The sequence below is a fragment of the Drosophila innubila genome, chromosome X, assembly GCF_004354385.1.
Source record: "Drosophila innubila isolate TH190305 chromosome X, UK_Dinn_1.0, whole genome shotgun sequence".
NCBI classification, from domain to species: Eukaryota; Metazoa; Arthropoda; class Insecta; order Diptera; family Drosophilidae; genus Drosophila; species Drosophila innubila.
The window spans coordinates 19,583,111-19,597,095 of record NC_047626.1 but is presented as its reverse complement, the minus strand read 5'-3'; the positions used below and the strand labels follow the sequence as shown (position 1 = coordinate 19,597,095).

Here is a 13,985-nt window from a genome sequence, read left to right as displayed (position 1 = left end):
TTGCAATTTGTAATTAATGAGTAATTGCTTATCTATCTGTGTGTTAACTTTAAATTTCAATTATGTCTCCAATATCATTTTTATAGTATTTATAATTGATTTCAATTCATTTATTATATTAAATTATTTAATTAGGAAAAGAACTATAAAATGTCATTAACGCCAAGTCTACGTAATTTGAACTGAAAACCAATATTATCTTTGTAATATTACATTAAAAAGTAATAAAACGTATTATATTCCATTCGAAATTAATTTAATTAACAATCAACAAAACGATGAGCGCAATTCACAAATCAATAAAGTTGTGTATTCTCTTAAATTAAGCACCTAACCGAGCCTCTTTCATGTCACGTTTATAACAGAAACACGGCCCAAAGGTAAATCAAAAACACAATTTTCCATTTTACCAACCACAAAACTGTCTGCACTCGAAAGACCGAAAACCAACTAGACCTTCCTCAGTTTCGACAGCTGAACATGTGTTGCGAGGGCTGAAAATGGAATTTGATAAAATCTAAGTGAGTATCAATATTTCATAAATACTTAAAACTTTTTTGTACGTATATTTATTGTGCTAAAATTTGTTAAAATTACTAGCATGGTCTATTCAAATGATTGATAAAGATAGATTTAAAATAGGTAAATATCATCAGTAGAGTGATTTATTATATATGTTACATAATTATACTGCAAAAGTTCTAACGAGTTTCATGTACTTATAATAATTATATAATTAAATGAAAGATAAAAGGCTAATTCGATTTTTGAAACTATCTTAACAAGCATTTTTTCGTCATTAAAGTGTTATATTTAACTGACTGATCTACCCTCGTAGTTGCGGTAGACTGCAGTATATATTTTGTAATCTGTGGTTTCACATCATGGGAACTTGTAATTGAGTCACTTAGCATTCAGGAATTGGCAATCACATCTCGAGGCAGACAAATGTGAAGAACAAATGTTGCTTGTAGCCAGTGTCCACTGTGTGGCCAACTGTACATCTTTGAAAGCAGTCAGACGGAAAAGAATGATACAAAAGGAAATGCAGCAATTTTACCAAAAACACCTACGTACTATCACACACACTCACACACAACCACACACACATAGACTCCTATGTACTTTCCTACACTTGTTTATCAAAGTGACGGTGCTGATTGCAATTTCAACTTAAGTAGCATGTGAGTTAAGGAAGCTGAGATTCAGTTTCAGTGTGAGGACTTTAGCTGGTTGGCCAAGTCCTTTCAACTTGGTCAAAAAGACTAGGCATCTTGTAAATAATATATATTACAAATATGTTATTGTATCCAAAAGACGTTTAATGCCATGCTAAGCAAATAAAAAATCATAAAACATTTGATTTGTTTAGCTGGCTGGGATGAATATATTTGACTTTATGTCAACTGCATTTGTAGATACATTAAAATTAAGACTTTAAGGTCAACGTTTTTAATTCATTTAGGATAAGTTCTTTAAAACATAAAAGTAGCTTAAAAAATATAAAAAAAGTTACTCAACTTGAACGAATTTACTGGAACTGACCTTAAAATTTTTTTTATAATTTATATGATTATCTTAAAAAGGAATTTATAAAATCAACTTTTCAAAATTTCCCCTGTCTTTGATTTTAATTGAAAGCTTTTCTTTCTTTCTCTGTTTTTTAATGTTCTAAATACTCTTTAAGCACAAAAACTTAGAATACAAATGATGATTAGTTCGCTCTACAAATCAACAACTGAGTAGTTTTATTTTGGAGATGCTGTCAGTATGTATTTTAATCTTAGTTACCTTTTATTTCGTTATTAAGTTTTTTCGTATACAATGTCGTCTGCTTAAATTTCAAATCTTTCATTTATTTAGTAATAGGATATAGAATAGAATCAAAACTAAAATAGCTGCAATATTTCTCGATCAAAAGTATAGTCTAAATATTGGCAATAACCAAAGAAAATAAGTATATAAATAGCAATATGTCGGAAGGACGTTCGCGTATTAATATCTACGTACCGACGGTTAATCGATTTCCGGAACTGAATGTGATCGGCGGTTATAGGGAACAGGATGCAACAGAGTTGCCACCGTTGAGCGAGGAGAAGACAACGGAACCATCGGCAGATGTTAATATTGCAGCCGCCGTCATGGAGGAGGAGCTGGGTATCGGCGGTAGCGGGCGTTCACTGTACGTCATCGATAGCCAGGGACGTCTATTGGAGCATGTGCGTTACCAGGGCAACGATTATCGTAGCGCTTTACGTGCTGCCACAAATGCCATGCCAAATCATTGGAAGGAATAACCACTTAAATCCCAACCACCCACCACCAATTTTCTCGACTCAACAAGAAAAATAAATTTTCAGTTTCAATAATCATTCAACATCCATCAAAGGATTGCCTCAGCTGTGGTAACTGCGACCTGTATTCAATTCGACATCAAATATGAATATGTTTAAGTATTCTTCATGTATTTGAAATTCGAATATTAAGGTAATACCTTACTGCACGCAGTCCACATCATCATAGTTGTTACTTAATATATTAAATATTGCACAAATTTATGTATTTATTTATTGGGTACTTTCCGTTTATGTTGTAACACTTTAGGTATATTTTTAAAATTTTAACAGTCTGAGGAAAAGTTCATTGGGCTATTTAATTTTATATTTATTTAACAACCAGGCATCACAATCATATTAACATAGATTTAACTAACATATAAAATTATAAAAAATATATTCTAGATGTGAATAACTTTGAAAATAAATCGGTATATTTGATTTAAACAAAAAATAAAAGATATTAAGTTGGCAAATTATCTTATGAATTATGTACGATTCTTTCAAGTTATGTTTCGGGTCTGTAAAATATTTTTAAATTTGCTCAAAAACTTATCAGAAAGGCTGTTGCTTAAGCCTTAACATACATACACCAATTAAGTAAACTTGTGGATTCTTTTGTTGAGTAACATAACACAATCTCTTGTCACAGCACGTGTATGCTTTAAATCTCAAACTTTGTATATCAACTCATCCTAATAAATTCAAATCAATGCTGAGCACAATCTGTACAAGCATAATTGAGTTATACACTTATAAATATGTTTACCTCAGCTAATAAATTGCATTAATTTGCTGAAAGAGGTTTTTCATAACCTCGAAAGTCGATTTATTTGATGGACTTTGAAATTGTTGTGCTGGACAACACAACTGACAAAAGCAAAGTTTGATATGTTTGTTATATTTATAACTTAAAACCAATTTAATCAAAGTTAGCTTTGAAATTTAAGCCCCTTGAGAATTTGGTTTGAATCAAAAGTAAAATATTTTAAACTTATTATATACGCGTATGTTGCCATGAAATGTATTGCATTTGTGTGGAAAAAGTTTATCTACTGAATAATGGATTGTGGGTTGGCTTGGTAGTGTTTTATACACGTGAACAACAATAAAAACAGATGGAGGAGTGCTTAAAGATGATGTACTCAACGAGAAGATACCCTATACTAACGAGTACATAGTACAGAAACAATGTTATATAAAATGGATTACAAAATATTTGTATTAAATATTGTGTACACCTAAATAAAAATAAAATAAAGCTGTGTAAAAGTGAAGTGCAATAAAATTGCATGGGTTGAGGTGACAGAGTCGTGGATAGAGCAATTTAAGGGGGCATGTGTGGTTGACTTGAAATTGAATTGTGTCCTGATAAACCTACATTGATGTTAGCGAATATTAAATCTACTCGGTTTTATGATGACAAAGGAGGTGCTTGAATTGCATTTGGTGCAGCCTTTTGTGACGCCTAAAAGCATGCAACAGTTTGCCAATTAACTGCTGCGTTGCATGGGGCGGAAAATCAGAAATAGAGCTGAATAAAGAGAAACAGGGAGGCGCGAGAAGAGTACTCCAATAACCGTGGCCCGTGCACAAATTGAGTGAGCTAAAACAAAAAAAAGTCAGAAAAGTTATCTGCATCACACCGACGAAGATTTAAATGAACATTTAAATAAGGAATACAACATTTAATAATTTGAAAAAATTATGTAAGCTTAATTTTGGAATACAAAATAAATATTTTATTTTATTTGGTAAAACATCTTAGATAAAAGTGAAAAATTCTTTACAAAAATGTTTTTGTTTTGACCGATAATCTCAGGTACAAAAATACTATTTTCATTAAATTTGGTTTGCTTAAGGAACGTCAAATCGAGCGGACACAATCAATTTTGCAAACTAGCAGCCATATAAATTAGTTTAATATTAACACTTGCTCTTATGTCACCAAATTAAAATTAAAATTCACACGCTACAAATGCCAAATTTATGAGCCACAAATGTTAAAATAAGACGAAAGCAAACAAAAAGGACAAAGCCGATTAAAACACGCATTTTTTGTTGCACTTTCGGTTCGCTTTGAGCTTGTCACTCACCAAACGCTCTCATTCCGCGACGCTTGTATACCCTTCCCAAAATTGAATTTATTATGCAGTAAAAATGATTTCACCAAACTATAGAATATTTCTTTATTTTGGTCATACATTCGAATTTTAATAATAAGTGCTCATCGCAATACATTCCACTGACATGCTGTGAAATATTTTACTGCTGGGGTGATCAAAGATTCGTATGCCCTTTATTTAATTACACTCTTATGAAAAAAAGGAGAGTCCACCTCTCTTTCTCCCTCTGTTAGCGTTTTAAATGACAACGCTGGATTGACAAAAATACATTGACTGCACCAGCCGTACTAAAGGGCTTTTATTGGATTTCAGCTGGTATTAAAAAAATTAAAAACTAAATGTTTAAATCTTATAGCCTATTTTCACGACAGCACATTTGGCTCATTCGACGCCATTTTCATCATTTGGCCCGAATGTGGACTTCATTTAAGTACAAAACCCGAATGATCATTTCGGCTTATTCATAATGAATGTGAAGATTTTTTGCCGTTCGCCCCAGCGAATTTCAGTATTTTTTTTATCGAACACGCAATGTTTATCGATAAACTCGTGAAAAAAAGCAATTATCACCTTAACAAGATGTTTTCTTCAATAAAAACGGTAGGCATCAAATTTGCGCCAATTATCAAAATAAATATTAAATTGTTGTTATTGTCTGCATTTTATAATTTGTGCACAGAAACCGAACAGCTGATGTGCTTTAGGTGTCTTAACAGTTTCGCATTTGGTCGTGGAAAGCCAAATATGAGGCACATTCAAATGTGAGCAAATGTGGCAAATTTGGCAAATGTAAGTGGTCGTGGAAATAGCCTATTAGTCTTAAGAAAGAATCTTTAAATGTTAGCAATTGTTATGCCATTAAAAAATATGGAATAATGGAAAACAATTGGGGAAATAAATTGAAACCTACGCCCGCATTAATGCGTTACACACGTTGTGACAAAGTTATAATGAACTATGCTAGGGTAAAACAAGCTGAAAATTGGCTTAAATGGCAAACAGAGGTCCAGCCAAAGCCAGTGTCAGGTAAACACAGAGAGAAAGAGAGCGAGAGAGAGAGAGAGAAAGAGAGAAAGAGAGAGAGAGATAGTCGCTTACTTGTTGCACTGCTCCATCATCTACTACCCGCTTCTACCCTCTCTCTCTGACTCTCTTCCTTCCTTCTCGCATCATGCCACTTCTTTTCGCGTCAGGTGTTTTCTCACCACCCCATTTAAAGTTTCAAGTTGCCCAAGCGACACTCGATAATGGCGAACACACGAGCTGACTCCCTGAACCTCTGCCTCCCCTCCCCACTCCTCACTCGCGTACTTGCGCTCACATTGCCAATCCCCTCAGACTTAACGTAATTTATGACTTTTGGTCTTCCAATATTACGAATGTACCTCGCTGCGGATGAGCTGACTCCTAAGCGAACCTCTGCTAACCTGGCGGGCATTATGTTAAATTTTATGTGTCTCAGCCATGGCAACAGGTCAAACAGCGCTGTGTGTAGTCGTAACCGTGTGCATGGGTCAGCACACACACACACACACAGAAAACACCCCTGTCTGTCTACCTCCATAACTGTAGAAGGTCGCACAGCCGCATTTAAAAGTCTCGCAATACATTGTAAAAATGCTTGTTGTATTCGCGTTTGAATGGTTCAATCGTTCGTCGCGTTGCCAATGCTTCAGATTCAAACACACACACACACACACACATACACAGATTATACCTTCCGTATGTGTGTGTGTGTGTGTGTGTGTGTGTATCATGTGTGCGCTGAACAAATTATTTGCCATAGATACCAAACACCTGAGCTTGACTCTCAGTTGAACACTCGATAACGATTCATGCAACAAACAGTAGAAGCACAGAAGCTTTCAACGAGTTGACCACTTTACTCCTAATTGGTTCGATAATAAAACTTACATAAATTACTCATTCGAAGCATACAAATCAAGACCTTAAGTGTGTAAAGTGAAGATAATTTTCAGAAAATTACACTAGCTAACAGACAAACTGCATCTGGTGCCACAACAACATTTTCTGATACAATTAGGGCCCAAGACAAATACAAAAGAAACCATTAAATAAAAATACCTACAAATTTAATTAAATAACTCTACAAATTTGTAAAACTTTCCCAACATTTTTTTATTTGTTTTTATTACTTCTCCAAACGCTGTATCTGTAAAAAAAAACTCAATTTTTTTGGAGGTCATCCTGAGGTGGTCAAATTGGTCGATAAATCCAAAAATTTGACATAACTGTGATTTAATCCCAAAAGATAGTTATTAAAAAAATAAATATTATTTTTCTTAAGTAGCCCTAGCTGTGTGTTTTCTAAAACCATATCTACTGTTAAAATCGGTGGAAAAGCATCGGACTTACAAATTTTTTACGAAAACCAATATTGGTAAACATCCGTTACATTTTAGGCGGACACGTTCTATTGGAATGTGCGCAATGCATGAAGAAGGCACGTTTTTTTTTGCAAATGTTCGAATGAATTCTTTAAGTTGATTTATTATACCCCATACTTAAAAAATAATTAAAAGGGTATATTGTGTTGGTTGGAATGTATGTAACAGGGAGAAGGAGGCATCTTCGAACCCATAAAGTATATATATTCTTAATCAGCATCAACAGCCGAGTCGATATAGCCATGTCCGTCTGTCCGTCTGTGCGTCTGTCTGTCTGTCCGTCTGTGTGAGCGCCTAGATCTCAGAGACTATAAGAGATAGAGATACCAAACTTTCACGCACAGACTCCAAATGCGTTGGATCAGGTGAAGTTTGTTTTAAATTTTTGTCACGGCCCCTTCCGCCCCCGCAAATCGCGAAAAACCGTTCGTTCGTCTGTATAAACAAAGGGACCTCAGAGACTATAAGGGGTAGAGAAACGAAATTTGGCACTCAGATTTCTATATTCCCCACGCAGATCAGATTTGTTTAAAATTTAAGCCACGCCCCCTCCGCTCCCGAAAATCGCGAAAAAAAACCACCATACCCACAGTTTTTAAGATAACACGTTTTTTTGTGGTAATAAACTTTATCTATTAGTATTATCAATTATTCCACTAAAACGCATCTTGTTCGGAGTAATACAAGTAATTTCTTTAAAGTACTTTTATAGTATGTATATTGAAATAAGTAACGGGTATCCCATAGTCGGGATCTCGACTATAGCCTTTCCCACTTGTTGGAATGGAAATTGAATTAGAAACAATAGCTTTGAGAACTTATCAATTTTCGAGCTCTGGAATAAAAGACTTTTAGAAATATATAGCACATTTTCAGACATTATCCGGCCTATTTCAGTTTTCACTTTTGGAAGATTTCAGATGTCTTAGACTTTCGTCCAAATTCCATTTTGGAAATATTTTAAGGATTGTATTTAATTATAACGAAAAATTATAAATCCTTAGCCTGAATTCATCGTGAAAATTAACATTTTATTAAACAATGTTGAGTGAATTCTGGCACAGGCTTAAATATAACTTAAGACTTTCGAAAAGTTAGCTATAAATTTGTGTATTGTTTCATCTGTTATAAATAAATAGCAACATTTGGTAATTTTGTTGATTCTCCTGTCGCAAAACGAGATTTTGTTGTGGCTGTAGTTGCTTTTGTTGTGTGGTCAGTTAATTTGAATGCTTAGCTTTGTTGAAGTACGGCGGGATTTGTCGAAATATTTGCATTGCACACAACTGAGTGAGGGAAGGAGGGTGGTAAGGAGGTTGAGGAAATCCCCGACGTGCCGCAACGAACACGGATTGTGCGCTGTGGTTGAGCATCAACGTATAATGCGCAATGCACTTAAGCTGACAGACCCAAAAAAAAAAAAAAAAAAAAAAAAAATGTCTAATTAATTAGATGAGCTGACGAAAATGTTGCACGTAAATACTGACTACCCCTCCGTCCACTGTCACCCCCTTCGCCAATTGCCGAGTGTGCTGAGGCCACAGGAGCTGAATGTGAGCGACCAATGGCTGTTGAGCTGTGCTTGCCCCGCCGCACGTTGGGCGCCTTGGTGTCTGGAGCATGCGCTGAATGGAATGAAGGGGGCAGGGTGGAGTGAGTAAGTTGTGTGCGTGCGAGCGAGCGAGCAGGCAAGAGCGTAATACTTGTTAGCTGGCCTTGGCAGAAAACAAATGTCCCTCAAATGCTCAAGGTTAACCTGTTGAAAGTGCATATTGCGCATACGCCTCGTGTTCGACTCGCCTGAACAACAACAGGTAAAGCCTCTACCTCTGTACGAGTACGTTCAGTGTGGGCGTTACATATGCTTCATATACAAATGTTGCCCCTTCCCCTCTGCCCCTCTGCCCCACAGCTGCTGCAGCCCCTCTGTGTGCCCTCAAGTGAGACGCATGCATTTGGCGGTCACACTATCGATGCTTGATGTTATCAAATTGCGTATACGCAGCGTCTGGCCGCTGCTTGTTGATTGGATGCAGCCGCAGGGGATGTGTTGCACCATCAATGTTGCACTGCCGCCGTGGCAAACACAATTGGGCAATACGTGAAGCGTCCAAAAGTCTAAGGCGTTTTTTTGGCTTTATTTTGTGAGCCATTCACTCGCAAGTTGCGGCAGCTTGTTGCATGCTACATGAAGGGGCAACACAACAACACAAAAACTAGCAGCTCTTCAAGTTGCATGTCTGCATTTCTGCAAGTTTGACAACTCTGTACTTTCATTGCCTCCGACCATTTCGTGCTTGCCACAAGGTAAATACACGCATTGCCCCTCGATTTAATTCAGCATTGGCTGAACAAAATCTTGTTTCCCCTGTGAGTCGCAGCATCGTCAGCTGCCACAGCGAGTGGCACAGACACCCACTGGCAACACCTGGTTGCCTGTTGCTGTTGCTGCCGTCGACGTCGACGTCGCTGCTGCCGTCGCTGCTGATTGTCCTTCAGCTGGGAGCTGCTGCTATAAAAGGCGGCGCAGACAAACGGCAGCGATTAGTCAACTGTGCAACGTGGGGCAGCTATATTTACAAGAGGCGAGGCCAGCAAAGCAATTGCCACAGTTGTTGCCACTTGTTGACGACGGAGGCCGTACCCACACACACCCACACACAACACATACACACACACACACACCCAGCAGACGCACACAAAAAGAAGGACAAAAGAGAGACAGGGACAGATACAGAGATAGAAGGAGAACGAACGACAGCAAAGGAGCGACGCAAAAGCCGACAGCGACGCCAACGTCGACGTCGACGCCAGCGCCAACACAGAGACGAGGCTGCCTCGTCAGTCGGGCAGTGTGCCGTGCAACAGATGCTGTGCAACATCCAAGCCCAAAGGTTGTGTGTGCCACAAGCCGCAGCGAATACGGAAGCCAAGAAGCAACAAGCAACACGACGACGAAGCAACAGCCTTCTCCACGGCACAGTCCACAAGGTCCACGCAGTCCACGAAGTCCACACAGTCCACGAGGCCCCGCACAGAGTCCACCACACAATTCACTCGCATGTTGAACGTGCAACAAGTTTTCAAAACTTCTGGCGCAAAAGCTTGAACAAAAAACGATACCAAAAACGAAACAAACAATTCAAAATATTCAAAGTTATCATCAAAATTTTCTTCATTTTTTTTTGCGTGTGGTGTCTCAAAAATTCAAAGTGTTTGATTTTTTTTTAAACGTTCTTGTTAGCAATGTTCATTTAATTGTTGCCACAAACGGTGGTCAGTGCTACAGTAATACCTAACTACAGTAAATTCAATGTACAAAACTTAAACGCAAATAATAACCAAAATAAAACAAAAACCAAAAACATAAAAAACTCATTCACAATATCACCTGATGATTTAGAAAATAACCCAACGAATTGCAATTGATGCGATGATGAGATTACCTGAAGTCAAAGTACAACTGATTAAATAGAGCATATATTTATATAGAATCCGTTACCAGAACAGTTCTGCATGTTTAAATATATACATATATATTTGCCAATTCATAGCAGACACATAGAGATAAATACTAAATAGATCCAGAATCATATTTTGTTTAACAACAATCCCGTTTACCGAACTCAAATTGTTGCATTGTTGCCTTCTCTTTCTTGATGACAATTAAAATAAGAAGAAGATGAAGAATATATATTGGAATATATATACAAAACTATTTAAAAAGATGAAAACGAGCAAAGATCTCAAAATTCATTAAGAAATCTGCATAAGAAGCTGAAAGTATGCAACTGTATCATAACAGAAAACTATAGAGAAAAACATTGCAATAAAATTAATTAAATTGAACGAATAATAACAGCAGAGCAAAAAAAAAGCAAATCATTAAGATAAATCAATTCAAGGACTCAATACAAAGACAAAAACCAAATCAACAAAATGTGAGTATTCATTTATTGATACAAAATATGCTAATTTTTGTCAAGTCTTAAAGAAATATTTTATAAAGTTTGAATAATATTAAATTTTTATTTATTTAAGATTCTTTTAAATTAGATTTCGTTGAAATAAATTAACTTGCAGAAGGTTATTATAATATTCAAATATCGAATTGCAACTTAAAGTAATATAGTACATAATAATTTATAATTATTTATATATATTTTATGTAATGTTGTATATATGTACTTTAGATGTTCCGATTGGAACAGTTTTCTGCAAAATACCTAGCCCTAAAACATTTTAGATTGGTTAATAATGAATATCCGATAATTTGTTCATAAAGGTATGAGTAAATTTCTGCATCATATGTTTTCAACGATATGTTTAGAATGAAATATTCTATTTTATTGTATTTTATAGTTGACATTTGAATCCTTAAAGTATTCAAGGAAACTTTTAATCAATATATAATTGAAAAAACGAATTTTAGAAATAATCTCTAGCAATTTACTTCATATCATATTGTAGCAAAAAAAAAGAAGAAAAACACAAAAAAGGGTTGCATAAGTTTGACCAAAAGTAGATGAGCCGTCGGAAAAGTTTCTTCCAATACTATACATCGAGTAATTATTGTATAACGAGTACTTGTTAGGCGAGCATACTATATTTACTCATTATTTCAATAGCTGGCAAAAGAATTGTTTATTTATTGGCACATTGAAGCTTCAGCACATCGATGTTAGCTTAACACATTTTTACATGAACAAATAATATTTCGAAAATTTTATTCTCTCACAAATAAATGTATATGTATGCACACATATATGTGAATTCACTCACACACAGATAGAAATCTGGGTTTACGTTAAAATGTGGTTGCATATTTGTCTACCAAAGTCTTTGTGAGGACGAAGGACTGTGGATATGGAAATATCCAATAATTAAGAGTTGTTGATAAAAGTTCATTTCGATTTGATTAAATTGAATATCACATCTGATTAACTCGACCGTAAAAAAAAAACATTTCAAATGAAGCAACTGAAATTTATTTAAACAATGTTTGAATTCAATAATAACTCGAATTACAATGTGGAATTTTCAATTATAATTAAAATTGGAAAACAGTGGGAAACGAAACTACGATGATTTAAATTGATATTGTTGGAGCTCGCATCATATCCATAAGTTTATCATCAAATGATGTGCAATAAATAAAGGTTGCAAATTTAATTAAATTAGATTCTCGGTCGCTGCTTAATGAGCCATTCAACGGTGCCAATTATGACCATCAAGCAACCACCAAAACCTTCACAAAATCAAAATCCCAAAATGCCTCCCTCATTTTCCTCTTCGCCATTTAACTCAGATTCCCGGCAGGGGTTGGGGCTCGGGCTATACAAGGGACACCCCTCCAGCAATTGTCCTGTTTCCAGGGCAATAACATGTTTTTTCCCATACATATACATTTCATATACATATAAGAGTATATTTCTTAAAGCAGTTGCACAAGCTATCGATTATGATGGGTAATGTGTTGCCTTAGTTATTAAACAGTTGTTCCAAAATGCTATTCATTCGTATTTACCTGCGAATATAGCCCCAAATGACATCTTCTTAAATATAAAAACAATATTTGTATACCGATAATGTCTAACAAGAAAACGGTGTTCAGTCTATAGATATAGTACAGCGATTTTTATCTGTTTCTACTTAGAAAAATGGTAAAGTTTTTAATCCTTGCACCTATGATTAATCGCATGGTTTTTATGGTACATAGTAAAATTAGCTCAGGTAAGTATAATTTAAGTTAATACTTAAGAAAATAAACGAAATTATTCCAAATGAAAGGGAAAGGCAAAATCGTCAAGATATCACACTTATTATAGGTAAAATCTCACGAAAGTGGCAAACAAATTTCAAATAACGGCAAACAACTTTTTGTTTACATTTCTAATACAGTTGAAGCGTTAACTTGTTGATTACTTTTGAATTATTTATATATAGAAAAACTGTCTGAGCACTTTAACTCGGCTTAAATGGTCAGCGATTCAGCCTTAAACTCAAGTTTCTACCTTCGTCTGGATGAACTTGTTAAGTCGTCCAATCAAATAAACATTTCAAGACGTAATTTTTCTGTTTTTTTGGGTACTTTTTCGTAAATGTTGATAAGAAAAAAGTGCAGACAGAACGCACGAGCGATCAAAATGATTAAATGTCTTGAACTGTTGTGTGTAGAGGTGTTGGATGTGTTGTGTGTGTATGTGTGTGTGTGTAATACTGTGTGTATTACACAGTGTTACAATGTTGTGGACTGAATTGAGTGGCAGCTCCACATTCATTTGTAAAATCAGTGGCATTAGTCAAGTCGCCTCATCGCTGGCAACTGGCAACTGGCAACTGACGATTGTCGTGCATCCTCTTACGCTCATTAGTAGCACATTTACCCAGTACGTGATTTAGTTGCAAATGTGCAGATACTTAGATGCGGATGCGGATGCGAGATACAGATACAGATACAAATACACACGGTTATAGTACAGAGGAGATACACAGTTTATAAACCAATCCCAGTGTCAGCTACAGTTGCAATTTGATTAAATGAATGGAAAAAATATAAATTTAAATTTAAACATATAATATATAAATTAAAATATATCAACATTCATTTATGTAACTATTAGAGTGCATCGATTTTTATGGGACAAAAAAAATTCACAAATGGTAATCCATATTCATAATCTACGGTCAATTCTAAGATGTTCTCACCAAGAAACCATAGTTCTAAAATCAATTCTTAGTCCCCAATTTTTGAGTTGAAAAACGTGTTTTTTTTATCATGAATTATTACCATATCTTAAGTATTTTAAGTCCGATCCTGACAAGATTCTTATCAAAACTCGTGTTCGGACCAGGACTTTCAAAGAAAAACTGTTCATAAAATATAATTTTCGTCCTTGCAAGGACTAAAAACGCAAAATTTTTCAACTCAAAAAGCGGGGATTTTAGAACTATAGTTTCTTGCTAAAAACATCTTAGAATTGACCGTAGATTACAAATTTTTTTCCGAAATAATCGATGCACTTTAATAACTATAAATAAATTCACGCCAATTTATCAGTATCAATTTCGTCATAGTCGAGTACGACTGTACCAACTCCAATTGTGTTAGACAT

General features: G+C 35.4%; 1 protein-coding gene and 1 long non-coding RNA gene across 2 annotated transcripts in view; both read left to right on the top strand.

The window, feature by feature from the left end:
* Window positions 1-1,783: 1,783 nt before the first annotated feature.
* LOC117790149 lies at window positions 1,784-2,562 on the top strand. The gene has a single exon (XM_034629460.1). It carries the CDS (start codon window positions 1,974-1,976, stop codon window positions 2,295-2,297), a length of 324 nt encoding a protein of 107 aa, XP_034485351.1. The 5' UTR covers window positions 1,784-1,973; the 3' UTR covers window positions 2,298-2,562.
* Window positions 2,563-10,747: 8,185 nt separating this feature from the next.
* The window catches only part of LOC117793660, a 63,677-nt gene continuing 60,439 nt past the window's right edge, over window positions 10,748-13,985 (top strand). The window contains exon 1 of the long non-coding RNA XR_004618297.1: window positions 10,748-10,811. This is a non-coding gene — a long non-coding RNA (uncharacterized LOC117793660). The remainder of the gene's footprint in view (window positions 10,812-13,985) is intronic.

Coding starts and splice junctions, on each gene's coding strand:
- LOC117790149 (XM_034629460.1), top strand. CDS start 1,974: ATGTCGGAAGGACGTTCGCGTATTAATATCTACGTACCGACGGTTAAT.